The 22993-nt window shown below is 43.3% G+C and overlaps 1 protein-coding gene across 7 annotated transcripts in view; it reads right to left on the bottom strand.

The window, feature by feature from the left end:
- Positions 1-10259, bottom strand: part of LOC106563228 (retinoic acid receptor RXR-alpha-A) — a 153855-nt gene extending 143596 nt beyond the window's left edge. For 6 of the 7 annotated variants that reach the window (XM_014128610.2, XM_014128612.2, XM_014128614.2 and 3 more), the window contains exon 1: positions 9966-10258. In XM_014128610.2, the coding sequence (XP_013984085.1) occupies positions 9966-9993 (28 nt within the window). In that variant the 5' untranslated portion in view covers positions 9994-10258. Of the gene's footprint in view, positions 1-9965 lie in introns of all 7 variants that reach the window. The other variant, XM_014128611.2, reaches the window with a different exon arrangement.
- Between the last annotated feature and the right edge of the window lie 12734 nt (positions 10260-22993).

Genomic DNA, 22993 nt, shown 5'->3' with positions numbered 1-22993 from the left:
TCAAGAAATAATTGGCCCGCGGCTGAATCTAGTTGATGATACCTGGTGTACAGCAAGACATAAATGGAAACCTCCCTGCCTCTCCCTTGTGTCCGTGACTGATATTATTCTACCTGTTTTCATTTTTTCCCTCCCTCTCTCTCTCTTCACCTCCACGCAGAGACAGAAGCAGCAGAAGTGTTGGTGTTTCTCCAGAGACCGCAAGCCTCCCACAGAGCGTGACCTTGCCACAACCCCTGACTTTCACACACTGGCAGTCTGAGCCTCCCTGCCCTTTGCTGCTCACTCACAACCAGGCCTCGCACTACACAGGACACACACCCTCCTCCAGCGTGCTCTAGTCTGGCTCTGATCTGGCCTATATCATCTGAAATGGTCTCTTGTTACTCATTCCAGGCTGAAACAGAAGAAAGCATCCTAAAAGCGACACTTGAACTTGTCATTTCTGCAGGCACTGGAAAGTAAGCAATGTGGTATGCAGAACACACAGATGACAAAGACATGGCCAGCGCCTGCCTGCCTGCCTGCCTGCCTGCCTGCCTGCCTGCCTGCCTGCCTGCCTGCCTGCCTGCCTGCCTGACTATTTTAAAGTCTTTGTTGAGAGGATGAAATAACAAACTCCAACATAAGTGCTCCTTAGTTCTGAGGGTTGTTCCTGGCACGGCTTCATTTGATCTAATGAAGACGGCGTGCGTTTTTGTGTGTGAAACATGATATTTACGTGTAATATGACAAAAGAAAGTCAATATGTCTACGTCTACAGCAAAAAAAGATACGGAGGGGCGAGTTGATAAAAGCAGGTTTAATGTCACCCAGCCACCTATTCACATTCTGGCTCCAACATAATATGAGCGAACAACTCTTCCCTGGACTAAAGAGGGAACTCAACAGTCACCTGATGTTGTGTCTCTGCTCTTTCTCTCTCCTTCCTGCTCTCACTCTTACTCTCAGCATAGTGGTTGATAATGAATGGAAGATAAGACATGCCTGTGCTCTTTGTCCTATGTGGCAGGGGTGGAATGATTTGCAGCACCATCAGCTCACCTATCACCCTACCACATCCACTCAAGGGTAGGGGTGAGACTTGTATGTATAGCCTGTCTGCTCCAGTCTAGAGTAGCAGCACTGTGGCCCAAATATTGTTTTTACAGGTAGACAGACAGACAGAGCACCTCCTCCTCAACACCATTCCACCTCTGTGGAAAGTATGCCTGAAAGCAGACGGTCCCGGCTAAGTGTTTAACCACAGGTGACAAAGCCCTCCAGACTGTCATTCTGCCTGCCTAGAGAGTGTATATGGGGTCGCGCGTCAGAACTGAGGGGGCTGATGTAGTCTGGTCGGAAGCAGGAAAAACATGACACCTCTGAGGTGTCAACAAACAGTAAATCACACTTTTCATTTTCTCAGTTGGAAAATCTGTGAATAAAATTCTACAACAACACAAAGACTTAAATGAATCATGTCTTTAATACATATGTACATGTGTGAAATAGGACAAATATAAGCCCCAACACATTACTATTAGTATTCCTGTTTTGGAACCCTACTGGGCATGTTGTTTTTCAGGGTATACATACTGTCATAATATTATCTGAAATGTGCCATCTTAAAGGCCCAGTGCAGTCAAGAACATGATTTTACTGTGTTTTATATATATTACACACTATGATGTTGGAATAATACTGTAACCTTTTGAACATTTTGGTAATGCCCTTTTAGTGTATGAGCTGTTTGAAAAGAGAACCTCAAATTTCAGCCTGTTTTGGTGGGATGGAGTTTTGACCTGCCTGATGAAATGTGCTAATAATAGACCAATAAGAAAGAGAGTTCCAAACCTCTCTGCCAATAACAGCTGGTTTCCCCCTCTGCACTAAGACTGCTCCCAGACAGTCCTAGCAAAATAAATTGCTTGAGAAATTGCTCTTTGCTAAGAAGTCATTTTTGTTTATTGTTGACCATTTGAATTTAAAACAATCACAGGTACTTAAACCTGTTGGGGATAGGGGGCAGTATTTGCACGGCCGGATAAAAAACGTACCCGATTTAATCTGGTTACTACTCCTGCCCAGTAACTAGAATATGCATATAATTAGTAGATTTGGATAGAAAACACTCTAAAGTTTCTAAAACTGTTTGAATGGTGTCTGTGAGTATAACAGAACTCTTATGGCAGTCAAAACCCTGAGACAAATCCTAACAGGAAATGGAAATCTGATGTGTGGAATCACTTCAAACCTTTGCCATTGAAACACACAGGGACTTATTAATCATTTAGCACTTCCTAAGGCTTCCACTAGATGTCAACAGTCTTTACAAAGTGGTTTGAGTCTTCTATGGTATAAACTGACCCAAAGAGAGGCTTGGGAAGTTGGTCACAGGGGGAGGGCCATTACTACTATCACATCCTCCATTGTATCTCTATTTCTAGGACTGTTGGGTAGTTTATGTAATGGGTCCTAATTACAATCATGGCCCTTCATTTGACTGGTTGTTTTAAGCACACCACTGTAAGCCTGAGTATCTGTAGATATACCGCTATGAACTCTCCACTAACTTCTAAACACTGTTTTCCTTCTTTTTCCCCTCTCCCTCCCCTTCTCTCTCTTCACTGTTCATTCATTCACTCACTCCACTCTGTTCACTCTCTCTTTTCACCTCTCATTCTCCCTTCCTCTCCGTTTTTCCCTCCCTCCTTCCACATTAAATCCAGATATATCCCTATAGATGAATGTATAACATACTCAAGACAGCTCCACAGATCCTTGCTTAATGCCAAAGCACACAACATTACTCTGTTTAACTGGAGCATATATTCCTACTGCAGACACCGTGGTAGGTACATACTCTGTACATGCAGTCCATAACAGCTAAACACTGTAAACATCTAAAGAAAGCAGCCATGCAATCAAAAGCAGAACCCAGAACAAGAAGAAATATTGTCTTACGCTGCTTCCTTTTGATGTCATCTATCAGCTGTGAGTAAACATCAGAAACACTACACCAGATCAATAGCAAATGATGTGCTATGTAAGTGCAGGGCTTTAATATAAACTCTAGTGTGTGTGTTTGGTGTCTGCTTGACAAAAACAGCGGTTAAGGAACCTTTGGGTCTGCCCATGCACTGTGCCCTTCCATCGCTCCACCCCTCCGCCCACAACATTGTACCAATTCCTTCCACCGCTCTGCTTCCTGTCTGAGGCTGAACATCATGGCACCTTCCCCTAACCTGTGCAGAGTGGCTAACAGACGTGCTGCGCTGCTACTGTGGCCTTCTGGCCTGTAGCACACTGATCATCGACGAACTCTGTGGTTGGCGCCTTTTAAGGGGACAGACGTAGTAACACGCTGCAGGCTGGAGGTGGGGAAGGTCCCAACACATCTGTCTTAGAAACACCTGATAGGAAACCCCATAAAACTGTGATGATAAATCCACCTTTCTACTTCTGTCTGTTTCTCTGTGGGTTTTGTGTGTGTGTGTGTGTGTGTGTGTGTGTGTGTGTGTGTGTGTGTGTGTGTGTGTGTGTGTGTGTGTGTGTGTGTGTGTGTGTGTGTGTGTGTGTGTGTGTGTGTGTGAGCACCCATGGAAAGGCCAAGTCACTTTCACTCTCTGATGAGAGCAAAGACTTCAAACGCTTCATCAAAGCTTGTGATCATTTTTAAATTGACTCATAATAGCTCGACCGGTATTTGTCAGATATACACTGTAGATAAACACTTAAAAACACGTATTCTTATTTTAACCAAGCTATAATAGGGCTGGATTACCATTGCTGAAATAACATAGACAAATATTAGTTTTAAAACGGCTTATAATTAAATGGTTTTTATGGAGAAATCACTAGTTTTGTTTTTGATCAGTGTTCCTCGGTGGACTTAAAGGTCATTGTACAGATCATAAAGGAGCATTAAAGAATCTGAAATCAACAGCGATGTTATTGTGAATAACCATATCAGCTCTCCTGACTAATTCACAACATATCTTTGGACTGAACTTACAAGCAATTTACCTGTATTAGAGCACTGTGAAAGAAGCTTTTTTGCAGGGTACAATTCAACACAGGACACATTTCAAGAGATTTTCAGTTAAATAAAGTTGGCCAGGGATGATGACTCTGTTCTTTTGAGTCCTTGAAGGCTGTTTAACAATAATACTCAAGTGCAGGGATCATCAACTAGATTCAGCCGCGGGCCGATTTCTTCTTTGAGCGGATGGTCGGGGGGCTGGAACATAATTACAAATCATTTGTAGACTGCAAACTGACCACAAGAATCCCAAACAGATATAATATTTGCCTAAAACATAATCATGCCAAACCTTGCTTATATTTGTATACGATCACGTGTCTCTCTACTATGCGTGGGAACAGATTTCCAAAATTAAACTCAATTGGAGCTTATTTCCTGGTGTTCTTAACGTTTTTTTATGTCCAACAAAATACATGCATTTTTTTGAAAGAACAAAACGTACACCCAAGGGGGGCCCCAGGCCCGAATTAGTGGACAGTGGTGTCTCTCTCTCTCTCTCTCTCTCTCTCTCTCTCTCTCTCTCTCTCTCTCTCTCTCTCTCTCTCTCTCTCTCTCTCTCTCTCTCTCTCTCTCTCTCTCTCTCTCTCTCTCTCTCTCTCTCTCTCTCTCTCGCAGTATAAAGCAGTGGGATCTCTGGCTAGGAGGGCAGAGCGACCTTCCTCTCTGTGTGAATTATGAGTGTGATCTGTTCAAATCCCCACAGAGACTGTTTTCGCTTCAAAAGAGCGGCTGTACGCATCATGAATACTCTCAGTCCCACAGAACTGAACCGACACATTCTCACACTCACTCAGCCTGCAAAACAAACAGAACGGGTCCTGAAGTGCAGGAATAGGAATAATCTATAGGAATATTCTATAGAAATAATATGTAGGAATAAATTGCCAGCTAATGTAGAGGAAAGCACATTTTGTCACGTCCTGACCAGTAAAGGGGTTATTTGTTATTGTATTTGGTCAGGACGTGGCAGGGGGGTGTTTGTTTTATGTGGTTCGGGGTTTGTTGGGATATGTGTTTATGTAGAGGGGTGTTTGTTTAGAGTATTCCGGGGTTTTTAGTTATGTTCTATGTTTTGTATTTCTATGCTCTGTCTATGTTGTGTATTTCTTTGTGTTGGCCTGGTATGGCTCTCAATCAGGAACAGCTGTTTTCACCTGTCCTTGGTGGGAAGTTGTTTTTGCACTGCTAGGGTTAGCCTGCATTACTGTTCGTTCGTTTTCTTGTTTTGTTTCGTATGTGTTCTAATAAAAGTTAATATGAGCACTCAACCCGCTGCGCCTTGGTCCACTATATACGACGACCGTTACACATTTTGAAAACGGTCAACGCAAAACAAATGTTCAGCAGTGCAGCAGGAACATAGCGGTCTTAGAATGGTGAAAGCTGAAAAAAGCTGGTCAAAAACATTGAATGCCCGAAGCAAAATTCCTCCAATGATAAAGCAAGCAGGAGGTAGAGGTCAAGGTTTGAGGTTCAAAGTTCAGTGCAGCCCTTATCGATAAACCTCTCCTGCTACCTACACGGCTCAAAACACAAATAATGAATGAGCGTTTGAGCGATTGTCATCTCTGTTTAAAGCCCTACCAGCAGCAATTTGTGATAAGTATTGTTATGAGAGCAGAAACAGGCTGGGACTGCTGTGATACAGCATATGATCATCAGCATTGACGTGCACAGCTTCTCTCTCCCAGAGTCAGAGAGGTATTTTAAAATTGCCAGCAGAACATTAATGCTTAATGTACAGCAGCACAGATATTCTATGAAAAGTGGCAGTCTAGACTTCAAGGCACTTAACTTTCAGTAAAAAAAAAAAAGACAAATTAATTTGCAGCTGCGCTCATAATTATATTTCTATTTTTTCTCTCTCTTGTACATTTGGTTCTGATGCCAGCAGGGAGGGAGGTAGCTGGAGGGGGAGGCACATTCCCTTTGATTTGAAGGAGTAGTGAGGCTTGGGGGTGTGTGGGGGAGAGTGTCAGGGAGAAAGAGCGAGAGCTGTCACTTTAAGCCATTAACTTTCGCTGTAAACCTCCTCCAATAAAAATGACAGCTGCAGCCCCCTCTCAAAAGGATAGCAAAACTGGACGGTTGTAAAAGCCAAACTTGGCCAAGGCGCTTTGGGCCAAGCCGCTTCCCTCCTCCCAGCAGACACACACCCACTCCTGGTAATACCTTTGTTCCTGAATTACTGCCAGGAGAGGAATGCAGCCTGCCCCCTCCACCCTGTCTCCCACCCTCTGCCTCCACCCCCCCAACCATGAATCTCACTTTCTCATCAACGACCATGAACTTCACTGGTGGGAAGACGAGGGGTGGGGGGGTGGTGGGGGGGGTTACCTTCTGTTCCTGAAATAGGCTACCCCCTCAAACAAACACAACAACAATAAAGTGAATATCCTTGACTTGTAGAGGTACTAGGAATAACATAAACAACTTCAGTAACAGGTGGCGGCTCATCAATAAGGCCCATACCAGACATTGATGCATACTACTAGGATTCTTTACATTTAGAGTGAATAAAGTCAGGGTTGCCATGCTGGCATCCACCAAAAGGTCTCTGTCCAATCTGGTTCCATCAAATGAATAGTTAACCGATCCCGTAAGAGCATGGATCATCAGCTAGAATCAGCCTCGGAACAATTTTTTCTTGAGCGGATGGTCAGGGGGCCGGAACATATTTACAAATCATTTGTAGTCTGCAAATTGACCGCAAGAGGACCAAACAGATATGATTTTTGACTAAATTATGGGGCAAATAAAATCCCCCACGGCAGCCAGTTTGGAAACCCTGCCTAAGAGTTCATCTATATGTTTCTCACATCACACAATCACCATCCTTGTCATGCTACAAGCAATACTTCTGATTTACATTCAATTAGTTCCATTAAATCAACAATACAACACAAACCCATTTGAAGCTACAGACAATCTCCTGACCTCAACTGTGTCCACACTCCGTTGAAACAGTGTCACAACCATCATGTTACATAGTATACATTAGGATATATGAGGACCGTTATCCTCAGTTATCTCTAGTCATAGATAACATAGTACATCTCTGGATCTGCTCTATGGAGCAGACAGGCTATTTAAGGCCATATCCCTTTCTCTGTTTTATAATACACAAAGCTAAATACAACTCATTCTCCCAAAATCCATCCTTAGCTGGCAAAAGACACTCTACATTTCATAACATGATTTCTTGGCTCATTGTGAAAGCCACGCTCAAATTCCTTTCACAAAATGAAGACATTGTCTGTTTTCAATGTCACCGCTCCATTCTTCACAGCTTTAAGTGAGGAGGGAGAAGAAAATGAAAAAACAGGCTGCTAGGCTAGCTAGCATCCTAGAGAACATACCGTGCCAAAAGCAGGATGTCATCACCACAGCCAACAATCAATCCAGAACTGTAAAATACTCTGGCTGTCATTTCAAACAGTGGCATGTTTGAATTCCTAATGCAGCACAACTCTAGATAATTACATAGAGCGAACGGCTAATCAATACATTCAAGGGCTTATCAGAGTTAGGGGTGTCCTTGAAGTGCGCAATTAACAATCAGAGCGTTAGAGTGAGTTTGGGGAAAGTTTGTATTTAAATCCCGAGTTAAGGGCCGACAAATCAAGAACTGACGACAAATGGCCTGCTGATACAGCATGTTGAAACAGTGTAGAGTGATAAGAACCTTGGCAGTACTATAGAAGCATAGAGAGATGCTGATTAATACAACACTTTAACTATTACACTGCTATTACAGTTTTATTACAACACACACTGGCTCCATGCTATGCTGGGTCTGTAAATATTTAGGGAAAAATCTAACCATAATTGATTTTAATATGGAGACACGGAAACTACAGTAGGGCCTGTAAATGCAACCTGTCATGTCTATGTGAAAGTTGGCATGGTGATATGTGAGATGTATGTCTGTTAAGTCATATAAAGGCCTGTGTGGTCACAGTGCCAGTGATCAGGTGTGTAATTAGATAGAGATATCCCAGAAGTCCCTGTGCCTCTCATCTGTGCATATTGGCGGTGGCGGGCAGGCGGGCTGATGATGTGTCAAGGTGTAACATGAGGCGCCCCTGAAAGACCTGCAGACACAATAACATGGCTGCCTACAGCTCTCAGCTATGTCTCTGCTACATGGGACAAGTTGTGCTCTATACAGTTCACCAGACATACAGCAGCTGAGTATTAATGATTTACACCGTAAGAGTGTGTGTGTGTGTGTGTGTGTGTGTGTGTGTGTGTGTGTGTGTGTGTGTGTGTGTGTGTGTGTGTGTGTGTGTGTTTAAGGGACTTAAAATACGTTTAAAGGACTTATAATACCTATAAATCCACATTCTAAGTTGAAATAATATAAGTTCTAAGTTGTTTTCTCATATAGTTTAGGACAAAAAGATACTAGGCCTAGACTATATATTGCTAATTACTACTACATATGAAAATAATGCTAATTAAAATCTTAGTAATCATCATTTTCATCATCATAATTGAGTGATGTAATGAAAACGGGTACAGTGCTGAAGCAATAAAATAAATTAACATAATGCTGAACTGCAATAGAAAACGGGTTATGTGAAAAACAACTTAACAACGAATGAGCAAAAATGGCCTTTCATGCCCATGCTCTTACATGTTGTAGCCATAAGACGGATAACACTCAACATTATCAATAGAATAAAAAACATATTGTATATATTTCAATATAGTGTACATTTCCACACATCTACGTTTATAATCATTACTTAATTGCTTTAAAAGAGTCAACTTTGTATAGAATAAAATAAATCAAATTGGGCTTGTTATTGATAAGCAATAAGTGCAAAATGGCGTTTAATTTCCACAACAACATGAGTCTGAACCCCAAATCATTCCAACGCCCAGTATCAACTTTCTGAGTTGTCTCTCGTGCTCGAGCTGGATCCTCACCCTCTTATCGTCTGAACCCCTACTCATACACGACTTCATAACATTGGGTGGAAACAAAAATACAAGCCGGGCCAATAAATTCGTTTTGCGACGAATACATGGCATATATTCAATTGTGCAAGGCTACATTGTCTAGCATGCTTGCCTCTTCAAATAAATGCCTCTAGTATACGTCAGCCTATTGCCTACATTTGTATTCTCTGGCTGGTATTTACTCAAGGAGTGTGCAGTCCATTTTGAACACTTTCAGTGGAAGGCTATTGTAGCCTATTGTATCGACTCCATTGCGCGTAGACTTATGTACTTACTGTACAAACTGTATACTGGTAGTCTGCCATGAACAACAGTTCGCTACCAAAGGTAGGCTATGGAGGTTTTTACGTATATAATAAACTAGTTTCCAAGTGCATATGCAATGCAATCTAGCCAGGTTTGTTTCCCTGCCGGGTAAATTTTGATTTTCAAATAGCCTACCATACCATTTTGCATTGTATCCTTCTTAGATTAAATTAAATTAGCTGGAAGTGCCATAAAAATGCGAATCGACAATAGTTTGCAGAATACTCAGATATTAAATGTACTGAAAGAGAGAGTAGGCTTTAATTTTCCTGAAAGAGATGTCACCCTAATCAATCGAATGTCATCAGCTCTGATAGGAGTGTGTACACCGCTGAGTAGCAGCCGCTTATATTTAACAAGACTGGCGCGACTCAAGTTTCTCTCTCTTTTCAGTCAAACACAGGCTACGGTGAGAAAATGTTTTGATATTTACAAACAAGAAGTCTTGTGTCTTTCCATATATTGCGCATAACGTAACCTAAACATTATTATAATTTTACATGAACGCAATTAGGCTAGCTTACTCATTTCTGACGCTTCAAAATGCAGTGCATAAATGACACCATTGCTCGTCAGCACTGCGTGAGTCTAAACGTTGTAAAATTGTAATCTCAAATTTCCATATTGCAATAATATTTTTTTTTTAAATTGATGAAAAACTTACCCAATGACATGAAAGGTTTGGTTTCCATGTCTGGTGGGTTAGCTCATGCCAGCTGACACGACCGTGTGTGAGTTTTCAGGCGGGGATCGAGGGCGTTATACTACAAGGCTGGAAAGATGGCTCCAGGGCAGTAAAAGTGACAGTCTTTCAAAAGCGATGTTCGATAGAGTAAAAATGCACCTATAGTTTCTAGTTCTGTTTGCTCACTCAGATGCGCTCCCTCTCTTGGGCTAGGTTTAGAACTCCAACTACTGGATCCGCACTGCAATAGGGACCCACGTAAGGGGGACTGGCACCAACGCAAGCAAACCGCAACGACACCCGAGAAAGGGGGAGTGTATAAGGAGTCCCTTGGAGGACTTTTAGTTTCGAAGCCAACGTGTGAAACGTGTTAAATTAAGTAGGCCTAACCTCATATAGCTGTCAGTTAAGCATCGGTCCATAATTTAAAAAAACTGAATTGCTAACGGTATGAAACCAAGCTCTCCAAAATACGTATTTACTCACAACTTGGCAAATAACTTTGAATTGAGTCAAGGGGAAAGTAATTGAAATGGCAATTTTCGTACGCCTTCTGTATTGTTTTAATAGATGGCTTGAAGCTAGCATTCCTCAAGTGGATTCGCACATTTGCCTTGCATACACCTATTGTAGGCTATAATCCAGTCAAATCAAAGCAGTGGCACGGCCATAAACATCCATAATAGGCCTATTGCAAATGAGTACATTTGTCATCTTTTAAGTATAATGACTCTCAAAGGGAGGGACTATAACTAAAGATGAAGTATACATAGAATGACAGGGCTTGAAGAAATGGTCAAATGGGGTTACAGTAAGTGTTATTTTCCCACAACCCACTCTGATTGTCTTTCCACATCCACTGGCATCAACAGTGTTCATGAGCCATCCGCATGGCATTTAAAAATCTATGTATTTATTGCAGATGCATAAAAGTTTAGGCACACTGGCACAGGCCTGGAGCTACCTATACAGCAGCATGATTTACATAACTCCCATTGCATTAGAGCTCAGAGAAGTAGGTCATTTCTTCGTCATTGTTCCCCAGCTATGCTGTTTTGGGAATGACAGCATCCTATCCCTCACCATATATGCTGCACACGTGGAATAACCATGTATTTATATACATTTCACAGGAGCGAAAAATTCATTTTCACTTGAGCTTACATTTCATCCAGAGAATTGTTGGAGGCAGTTTTGGCAGCAGAATACTATAGCAGAGCAGCACTCTGTTTCCCCCCTTCAAGTCCCTCCTGCCCAGTATAGGAAAGGAACATTGTATCTGTATGAAGTCCTGAAGCCATCCTCTAGGCCTGTGTGGAAAGGGCTCCTCATCTCATTGAGTATTGAAGGTGTTCACCACATTTGTACGGAGGCGAGATACATAATTAATGCAATGCATGGCACATTAAAGATCAAAGCCAGTTGTGCAATAAACCAAAAGCAAGTGTGACTGAGCACCAATTCAAGGTGTGTGTTTTTGTGTGTGTTAATGTGTGTTTGTGTGTATGTGTTTGTGTGTGTGGCGCCTGAATGTGTGAGACAAGAAGGGAGTAATGGGAGAGTTCATGCATACCATGTTACACTTTCTATAGACTGAAGTGTTTTTTGTTTCTTTTGCATGGACAATGTGTAATGTACAGTATATACAGTGCATTCTGAAAGTATTCAGACCCCTTGACCTTTTTCACATTCTGTTACGTTACAGCCTTATTCTAAAATTGATTAAATAGTTTTTTTCCCTCATCAATCATCACACAATAACCCATAATGACAAAGCAAAAACAGGTTTTTAAAAATGTTTGCTAATGTATTGCAATTAAAAATAAATAACTGAAATATTACATTAACATAAGTATTCAGTCCCCTTACTCAGTACTTTGTTGAAGCACCTTTGACAGCGATTCAATCTCTGTCAGGTTGGATGGGGAGCGTTGCTTCTCAACTATTTTCAGGTCTCTCCAGACATGTTCGATCGGGTTCATGTCCGGGCTCTGGCTGGGCCACTCAAGGACATTCAGAGACTTGTCACAATGCCACTCCTGCGTTGTCTTGGCTGTGTTCTTAGGGTCGTTGTTCTGTTGGAAGGTGAACCTTCGCCCCAGTCTGAGGTCCTGAGCGCTCTGGAGCAGGTTTTCATCAAGGATCTGTCTGTACTTTGCGTCGTTCATCTTTCCCTCGAGCCTGACTAGTCTCCCAGTCCCTGCCGCTGAAAAACATTACCACAGCATGATGCTGCCACCACCATGCTTCACAGTAGGGATGGTGCCAGGTTTCCTCTATACATGACGCTTGGCATTCAGGCCAAAGAGTTCAATCTTGGTTTCATCAGACCAGAGAATCTTGTTTCTCATGGTCTGTGAGTCTTTAGGTGCCTTTAGGCAAACTCCAAGCGGGCTGTCATGTGCCTTTTACTGAAGAGTGGCTTCCGTCTGGCCACTCTACCATAAAGGCCTGATTGGTTGAGTGCTGCAGAGATGGGTGTCCTTCTGGAAGGTTCTCCCATCTCCACAGAGGAACTCTGGAGCTCTGTCAGAGTGACCATCGGGTTCTTGGCCACCTCCCTGACCAAGGCCCTTTTCCCCCGATTGCTCAGTTTGGCCGGGCGGTCAGCTCTAGGAAGAGTCTTGGTGGTTCCAAAGTTTTTCCATTTAAGAATGATGGAGGCCACTGTGTTCTTGGGGAACTTCAATGCTGTGCCTCGACACAATCCTGTCTCGGAGCTCTACGGATAATTCCTTTGACCTCATGGCTTGGTTTTTGCTCTGACATGCACTGTCAACTATAAAGACAGGTGTGTGCCTTTCCAAATCATGTCCAATCAATTGAATTTACCACAGGTGGACTCCAGTCAAGTTGTAGAAACATCTCAAGGATGATCAATGGAAACAGGATGCACCTGAGCTCAACTTCGAGTATCATATCAAAGGGTGCGAAGACTTCTGTAAATAAGGAATTTCTGTTTTTGTCATTATGGGGTATTGCGTGTAAATTGCTGAGGATTTAAAAACAAAACCAATTTTAGAATAAGGCTGTGATGTAACAAAATGTGGAAAAAGTCAACGGGTCTGAATACTTTCTGAATGCACTGTACATGTCTTTGTAGCTATAGCTGTGTATTCCCTTCAGATGCAGTTCTGGTTTAGACTTTTAGCGGCTTTAGAGTTAGGATTGGTGAGCCACACCTATTTAAACCCACACAAAGTGATTTTGGTGTCCCCCATCCCCCATAGTTTTTTAACATGGCATTGTGGGAGGTCAAATACTTGTGAACTTGTTGGGAGTAGATTCTCTCCAGGCTCCGGAAAAGATCTCTGACCTCGTTACATTTCTGAAATCATTCTTCGCTCAACGCACTTCCTGTTCAATCCCATACACACAGCAGCTCCACCAATCAGAGATAATGTTAGGGAGTCACAGGTCAACACAACATAGGGGTAGAGAACCTGGACCAGAGAGGGAGAGGACGAGAGAGGGGGGGGGGGGGAGAGGGAGAGAGATAGAGTTAGAGGGGGGGAGTAGAAAGAGAGGGAGAGGACGAGAGAGAGAGAGAAAGAAAGAGAGGGGAGAGAGGGAGAGGACGAGAGAGAGAGGGAGAGAGATAGAGTTAGAGGGGGGGGAGTAGAAAGAGAGGGAGAGAAAGATAGAAATTCTTTGATACTTGTTATGATGAGTATCTTACCCCATCATGTCCACTAAAATCTTAAAAATATGAAACAAATTGACTAGAGGAGGGCATAGGCTACTCCCATGCCCCAGGAAAAACACCAGTGAGATTTACAATGTCCTCTCACTTCCCTATGTGAGGAAAATGTGTATCTCTTTAGACCACAGGCGTCAAACTCATTGACGTCCTTGTCGTCAACCTTTAATTTAGGTGATTGTTAGTGAGCTGGACATAGTCAAGAAACTGTATAAAGGTCCATTGTCATTTCTACACAGTTTTGATATGGTTTTAGTGATTTTAAAGTATGTTGAGTTTGTTGATTATTACATTTTTTTACTCAAAACATCGGCATGCCGGATCGGACCCGTATGTTTGACACCCCTGCTTTAGATAATGATTCCACTACAACTCATGACTGCTGGATGACATTACAGTCTGTTCTGAAGACCACAGGGTCCCAAGTAAAGCACCGTATTGTTTAACCATTGTAGAAGATTTATTGCCCCGGTTGGTGGCGACTACAGAGCAGGGAGGAAAAAGAGTAAAGATTTGATTGATATTCTGTTGGTCCTCAGCAGCTCAGATGGCTGTTAAGCCTAAGGCCTGTGCTCTGTAATCGAAGACAGACACAACGCATTCTTTTAAACGCCTCGTTCGCCATTGCTCTCTCATCTGCCCACTAGACCCAGCTATTTAATCCTCCTTGGCCGTGATTAATAGCTGTCTGACACTTCACCTCCTTCCATATCAATTCTCAGTAAGGTGTTTTGGGTGTCCCCTGTGCTGAGCACTTCAGATGGCATTTCTCTCCCCAGCCTTGTTCTCTGCACCCTTGACTGTTAATAGCGATGGCTCTTCCATTGGTCTCTCTCTCTCTCTCTCTCTCTCTCTCTCTCTCTCTCTCTCTCTCTCTCTCTCTCTCTCTCTCTCTCTCTCTCTCTCTCTCTCAATTCAATTCAAGGGCTTTATTGGCATGGGGAACATATGTTAACATTGCCAAAGCAAGTGAAATAGATAATAAACAAAAGTTAAATAAACAATAACAAATTAAAAGTAAACATTACACACAAAAGTTCCAAAAGAATAACGACATTTAAAATGTCAAATTGTGTCTATTGTGTCTACAGTGTTGTAATGAGGTGCAAATAGTTAAAGTACAAAAAGGAAAATAAATAAACATCTCTCTCTCGCTCTCTCCCTCCGTCCCCCTGACTCCCTCTCTCTCTCTCCCTCCCTCCCCCTGACTCCCTCTCCCCTCTCTCTCCCTCGCTCTCTCCCTCCGTCCCCCTGACTCCCTCTCTCTCTCTCTCTCTCTCTCTCTCTCCTCATCTTTCTCTCTCTCTCTCCCTCCCTCCCCTCCCTCCCCTGACTCCCTCTCCCCTCTCTCTCCCTCCCTCCCCCTGACTCCCTCTCCCCTCCCTCTCTCCCTTTCTCTTTCCCTCTTTCCCCCTGACTCCCTCTCCCCCTCTCTCTCCTTCTCACCTCCTCTCTCTCTCTCTCTCTCTCTATCTATCTCTCCCTCTCCCCCTCTCTCCCTCTCCCCCTCTCTCTCTCTACCTCCCCTCTCTCTCTCTCTCTATCTATCTCTCCTCTTCTCCCCCCTTCTCTCTCTCTTTCCACTCAGATAGGCACACACACCACTATCACTACACTATTTTCTATGGTAGTGTTGACAGTCTATCCCCTCCTTGTTCTTGACCATTCAGATCAAACTCATCCATAAAAGTGATTCTACTGTAGCTCCTTTCTGTGCTCATCCATAAAAGTGATTCTACTGTAACTCCTTTCTGTGCCAATGACAGTGTTGTGCTGATCAGAGGAATCTGTACAAGAGCAAGTTTAAACCATGAAAGTCTACTTTAAGGCAGGCATTAAGTTTAGGGCATATTTTTTATCCAGAAAACCTAAGAGGCAAATTATCATTAAAAACTTCAAAGGCAAATTAGTCCAGTTATTTTAATTTATTTCTCAGATTAGAAATGAGGGGGGGAAAAAATCCTATTTCTATTCTGTATTTTACAAAGGTTACAGAGAGTTCTCGCTGGTATAGGATTATTATCCTGAAACATTGAGTTAATTACATATAGGACATATAGGACATATAGGGCACAGGGATCAAGAAAGAATAGTATAGAAAAGAGAGGAGTGCAAAGTGTACGAGATCACCATCAGGCTGGTTTCTGGGCTGAGGCATTCTGAATGGTCTGCCTCCAGGGTGGGCCTCCAGATCACCATCAGGCTGGTTTCTGGGCTGAGACGGTTTCTGGGCTGAGGCATTCTGAATGGTCTGCCTCCAGGGTGGGCCTCCAGATCACCATCAGGCTGGTTTCTGGGCTGAGGCATTCTGAATGGTCTGCCTCCAGGGTGGGCCTCCAGATCACCATCAGGCTGGTTTCTGGGCTGAGGCATTCTGAATGGTCTGCCTCCAGGGTGGGCCTCCAGATCACCATCAGGCTGGTTTCTGGGCTGAGGCATTCTGAATGGTCTGCCTCCAGGGTGGGCCTCCAGATCACCATCAGGCTGGTTTCTGGGCTGAGGCATTCTGAATGGTCTGCCTCCAGGGTGGGCCTCCAGATCACCATCAGGCTGGTTTCTGGGCTGAGGCATTCTGAATGGTCTGCCTCCAGGGTGGGCCTCCAGATCACCATCAGGCTGGTTTCTGGGCTGAGGCATTCTGAATGGTCTGCCTCCAGGGTGGGCCTCCAGATCACCATCAGGCTGGTTTCTGGGCTGAGGCATTCTGAATGGTCTGCCTCCAGGGTGGGCCTCCATGGGCAGAACCTTCAGGTTCACATTCCTCAACCTTTTGTCTGGGGATGGCACTGACTATGTTGCTGGAGCAGGACGAGGTACCATACAGACCAAGACACCAGTTGTTATCATGTCTAAAACTACAATCCACTTCTTTGAGGACAGTTTAAACAAAATAGTGTCAGAGATTCTTACTATCATTTCAAAGCAAACCCATCAATAGCACTCAGTATTTTTCCAGACCAGGATTTAATTGGCCCTGTTGCCCTACACTATGATAGGCCTGCTCTTTAATAATCCTTGAGTTTAGTTTGTGTGGCCAATTATCTTCAATGACAAAGAAGAAATCCACAGTTCATGAGATCCACAGATGCCATAGTAGAGGACTAAAATACACTTTGAATCCAGTTGGCAATGATGCTTACAAAACACTCCAGGGATGTTACACCTTGCGCGCACAGAGCCACTTCTCTGACAGTGTTGCGTTTTTACAGGAGCTCGTTTGATAGGAGGTGCGAAGGTGTTTGTGGATTTCTTCCTATCAGAAAGAGCCGATAGATGTGGTGAAGAAGCAGGAGGGAAAGGGAACAGTAGGGGAACAGGGGACAGTAGGGGGAAAATGCATGCTGGCTGCACAATATTTTCATAAACGATTAGAACCCATCTTGCTCCCGGTCGTTATCAATATTGAACATTATATCACCGGCACTTCTAACATTCCACGCAAGGGTTTGAATCATACTCTAGGCTGTATGGTTTAAATACTGCCACAGGCTGATGAGAATCCCTCCACACTGCAGGAACCTGCGAAATTCAAGCATGCATCATTCTTTTATATCGCATTAAAGTGAAATTGGCTACATTTAAACAGACACCACGATAAATCTCCCCAGCACTTGTCGCGTGCTGTTTTTATCACATGGTGGGAAATGCTCATCTCTCCTGAGCATCGTCTACTTACCTGGAATTGAGTCCAGCGTTATTGCATGCTGATGGAGTGATGGCAGTCTTGAGAGGGACAGATTCACTCAGTGAGTTATTGGTCTCTGTAAGGGTGAAGGTATAGTCAAGTGTTTTAGTTCTAGGCTCCAGCTGAAAGATGACGGATTCTGTCATTAAAGTACGGTACGGTCTGCTGTCAGATAAGACCTACCATCATAACCCTCCTTCTCTCACCCCCTTTAGACTCAAACCAATTAGGCAATATAAGTTCATTTCTATCTAAGTTAAACAGTATTCATACTGAACATCAGAGAGGACTAGCTAGACATGTCTGGATATTATTAGTCGTTGCATTTGTCCTGGGTGACTTATTTCCCTCAGTGCAGCTGGGAGAGAGTGTGACACTGTTGGACTTCAGTTGGATAAACAGTCCCTGTGGAGGCCAGGGCTCTTGTGTACACACTGGGCACAGCACACGTTCTCCACGGGGCTTGCCGCTAGGCCGCCGTCACCACGATGGATGGCTTAACCAGGCCAGAAGTCCATGTGAGCACAGCAGTTTAAATATGACTGAAGACCTCCCCATCCATGTACAGAATCTATCACTACACACACACACACACACACTTGCAATATGACAATCAGACCACCTAGGAAGGAAGTAGACTCAATGAGGCTTGACTGAGAGTAGTTTCACTATAATGAGCAATAGCTTTGAGTAAGCAGAAATTGAAATGTTTATTACTCTGCATTACACATTTTTCTCTCCGCATTGTTGGGAAGGGCCTGTAAGTAAACATTTCACAGTTAGTCTACACCTGTAGTCTACACCTGTTGTTTATGAAAATTGTATTTAATTTAGTGACACATGCAAGCACACACCCAGGACTACACATAAAACTCAATGAGTTAATTATTTTAAAGGGGAATAGTCATTATTTTAAATTGGAGACGTTTTTCCTGTTTAGAAGAGGGTCTAAATGGTTTGTATCGGAGGGACTGAGCCTGGTTGCCTTGGCAGCGGCCCAGGGGGAGTGACAGAGCATCAGAGGTGCTATCTGTCTGTGTTAGCCGGCTTCCTCACAGTACACCAGCCCCAGTATATCTCTATCTGGGCAGCAGCCTGCAGAGAGCCACCCTTCCTTCATACAGCGATTATCTCCTTGTGAACTGCGAGCATGGGCCTGGCTGTGTGTGTGTTTGTGTCTGAGCCACACTCTGCCTGTGATTTACAGCACCCCTCTGCATCCCCTCTCTCCCCCTCTCTCTACCTCCCTCCCTCTGCTGCTGTCTGCTGGTCAACCGCCAGGGTGAAGGCAGCTTCCACGGCCAGTCCACCATAAATCTGGACACTTCCTTCTACTGTCTCCCACTTCGAGGGGAAGCCTGGCCTGTTGCAAACACCATTAACCCTCTTCCTCTCTGTCCACAACCCCCTACCCAACCCTGCCCCACACACCCATCCTCCATGACAAGCTTCAGCAGGGAAAGGCAACAGAAACACCCCGTCCTCTTTCCTTTCCTCTCAGACCTTAGACTCGTAAACCCGACCCTAGGCAACAGCAGTGACTAAGGTATGGTTTCATTGAAGGACTCGTTTCAAATCAAATCAAATTTGATTTGTCACATGCACCAAATACAACAGGTGAAGACCTTACAGTGAAATGCTTACTTACAAGCCCTTAACCAAAAATGCAGTTTAAAAAAAATACCTAAAAAAAATTAAAAATAAAAGTAACAAATAATTAAAGAGCAGCAGTATAATAACAATAGCGAGGCTATATACAGGGGGTACCGGTACAAAGTCAATGTGCAGGGGCACCGGTTAGTCAAGGTAATTGAGGTAATATGTACATGTAGGTAGAGTTATTAAAGTGACTATGCATAGATAATAACAGAGAGCAGCAGCAGCGTAATTTGCAACTTTGATAAGAAAAATAAAATACAAATCCGGGGTGGGTCCTCTTCAGACAGACAATTCTCCCAATAAATCACAAGGCAGACCTGCCAGTAACGTCACGATTCTAAACCAAAGTTTGTAGGCAAAACCTTGTCACTTGTGAAATGCACTCAATAAAAATAACCTCTGTGATCTCCATCTTTCTAGCCACTATTTAGTATTTTATTCAAGCGGATAAGGTAGTGATGTAGGCAGTGAGGAGCTCCTCTATTACGTACACATATTAAACCCAAACATTTAGAAAATTGTGGGAGGCAAGCTGGATGTCTCGAGAGACTACTCCCACCTCTGTCCAACCAATGAAAGGGAAAAGGGAAAGGACCCGGCAGCCTAGTTTGTTGAAATTCTGGGTACAGTTAGACAGCAGGCGGAGTAAAGGTGCTGTGATCAGAAATTATGGTTTTATTTACCGTCATGTTTTAGGCCCGCAGTTCAAAAGTGAGGAATATATTTACAAATTTACTGTCCAGGAATTCAAGGCAAAAATAGTAGTTCAAACGGTTTGAAGTTGACAAAAACCATCTTAAAGCTGCGAGGGCAAAACACCCAAACACGGCAAAAAATTGCAGATAGACACACAGCAATGTAAGCAACATCTAATAGCAAAGTAAGCAATGTAATGACATGATCTAAGCAGGAATGTAAAGACGCACCTAACACATAGGGCAGGCCTACAAATGCCAGCTGTCATCTGAATGTAAATAAATAGGCAACTTTAATTAGGCTACACGCGACCATACGGGGACTGCATCAGCGTTTTTTCTTTCTACCCATATGCGTGTCTTACTGAGTTCTTAGGACAAAATATTTTCATCTGCACTGTACCCGTTTTAGGGGCTATGTCAGTACCGGAAAAGGTCAGGTCCATAGGTCATTCAACTCAACACGACGGACAGAATATTTGAAGCAAATGCTGGGTTTTCGAAGCAACGTAGGAACAAATGGACGATGGTCACGAACCAAAGGTAGGCCAGGCCTCAGTACTGCCATATGCTTGGTAACAATGGAAACCTGTTTTTCTCAGTCCTAGTTAGATTGGACTCAAAACAGCATCAGTTTGTTTATCGAATGGGTATTTCGGTTTTTTTGCTGTTGGAATAAGATATGAGGATACAAAGCATCCCCATTTCAACCCAAGACCTTGGTCTTTCTCTTAATTTTGAAAAAAGCAATGTAAGATATACTGGTGCTGAGAAATACACGAGAGTAAAAAGTGTGACAACCAACCCCGGTCTCCCCTATAAACAATCTTAAAAGCAGTTAAAATAAAAGTCTCGTCTCCTGATGACAAAGAAAAACGTTTTCAAAAGGTTTTCAGGCCACAAAAGAATCGCTCAAGATGAGTGATGCAACTGTCCCAGAATGCCAATTTGCAGCTTACTGAGGAAAGTTTTGTTGGGGGTGGCGAGGGGGAATAAAGATGTCTTGTCATTGAGCTGCCCAAGTGCATCTATGAAATGTGAGATGAAAGAAGTTGAGAGCGAGTCTTCCGGTGAGCTATTGGCAGATTCTACAGTCTGAACCTCTACCATCCAGAGGCAAATCTCTCACTGACACGACACACAATGCACTGTCTGAGAGTTGTTCCTAAGGGGACATAGGGCTGCTTGATCTCCCTGGTGTCAGTCACGTTTTTATGCTGGGTTACATCAGCTCAAGACACTGACATAGTTTTGGTTATGTAAAACTTGATCTAATTACAGTACTTCTGCTTTTGGAATAAGGACATGCTGTAGATCGTTTCTTTTCTAGGAATCTAACAAGACCCTTTCACATTACCTAACAGTGATAATTGGTTAAATGGTAGCTGGAAGGAAGTGCTGTGAAAAATGTGGCTTTTACAAGACAACAAGAGGAGTAATTGGTTGGTGCTTTTCTTGGCAGCTCGACTGTATATGGAACAACCATGCCATGATGGGTCATTCATGTGCACTGTTTTCTTAGTCACCAGGAACTGGTTATGTCCTTGACAGAAGGTACACACACATCTAAACATATTGTTTGATCATGTGATGTTTTGGAGGGTCTGAGTGACTCCAAGTTGTTGCCACCTTCACTTTGCTTATAGAGCAACACTGACGTCATGAGACCTTTTTACTCTGAAAAGATTTATACTAAAAAGCCTATTGAAGGAGCTGCCCCTTGCCTGGACTCCCGTTCCTCTCTCCTCTCCTCCCCATATTCTCGCTCCACAAATACCTGCGACTGACAGCATAAGGAGCTGACTGTGGTCATTATGTCATTATTACAATAATCTCACTGTAAAAGCCCAACACCTGTATGGAGCGCCCTTAGGGACTCCTTGTGCAAACAATCCGGAGACTGTTTCTTTATAAAGGGAGGAAAATAAATAAATGACAGAGTAACACTGTTTATGTAAATCTCATTTAACATGCGTCTTATGCCCTGCCCCGCTGGCTTGGCAGCACAGAGCTGAGACGATGAGGCGAGTGACAGCACAGTGGCTTAATATGACTGATTTCCTCTGTAATGATAATGCGATTGAGCATAGTGTTTGTGAAGAGCACAAAGGGCCAAGGGAAGATGACAGCCATTTGAGTTAAACATTAAATGATCAAGAGGCCTCGTGTGGTACACAGCAGTCACCCCATGCCTTGACAAAGGCCTTACATTACCTCATGGGGAAGGGTTGAGGGAGCTCATGTGCATCTGTGCGAGCAGCCAGATGGTAACTGTCACCTCAGAGTTAGAGTCCAGTCATTTAGCGTTTCGGTAGGACTGATGGAGAGTGTCAAAAGGAGAGCTCTTGAAGGCTCAGTGATACACAGATCTGATGCCCCTCCCCTGCCTGGGTTCAAGCCCACCCCTCACCCGCCCTCATAATGCCACATCTGCTCTACATTAGTGTTGGCCTGGTCCCCTGCCGCTGCCAGCCAACTGACTGACTGGGGGACTTTCTTATGATGTCAGATGGGGAAAACCCTTTGTGACAGGCATCTGTAGTTCTCTAAATGGCATCTCTGAGAGAAAAAAATGGCTGATCATTTTCAACCTAATAGAATCATAGTTAGTTCACCACTGGTATCTGTTCATTCCAGTTCTCATTTCAGTTCTACCTAGTATAAAAGTCCTCCAAGATTTAGAATGTATTTCCCCGGTGGAAATGAAATCCTTTAAGCTACAGTTTACATAAGATTCACCCTGTACATTAAAATAATTTAGCTTTTTAAAGAATATGAATAGCCACGCATATTTAATCATATCATTCATTAAATTGTAATCTGTGTTAATTAGCCACAAATGACAGTGAGTAATTGTATTTGCTGACAAACAACTTTCATAAGCATACCCTTCTCCTTTTTAGGGGGAAGCTGATTTGTTATCATGAAATTAGCATATCATCTAAATAAAGAGGTATAACTGGATATCAGAAAGTCTTAGTGTATGGTGACTCAAAGAGGATCCACCATGAGCCTCAAACCTCAACCGCTGTTCATCCATCACACGTCCAACTGTCAGATAGATACAGTAGATACCTCCACTTGGCTCTGAGAGCTACGCTGCCTGTCATTTACATAACACAGCAGAGAGAAAGAGAGACTCATCAAATGGCAGAAACTTCAAAATGCTGCCTAGGATTTCATTTCATAATTTCTCCCTCCCCGCCTCCCTCAACTCCTACTCACCAAGCTGTGGGATTAGCATCACTGTTGGGTATCCCATCCTCCT

Source organism: Salmo salar, chromosome ssa11, assembly GCF_905237065.1.
Source record: "Salmo salar chromosome ssa11, Ssal_v3.1, whole genome shotgun sequence".
Lineage (NCBI taxonomy): Eukaryota > Metazoa > Chordata > Actinopteri > Salmoniformes > Salmonidae > Salmo > Salmo salar.
The sequence above is the reverse complement of the archived record's forward strand: the minus strand, read 5'-3'. Positions and strand labels throughout refer to the sequence as shown.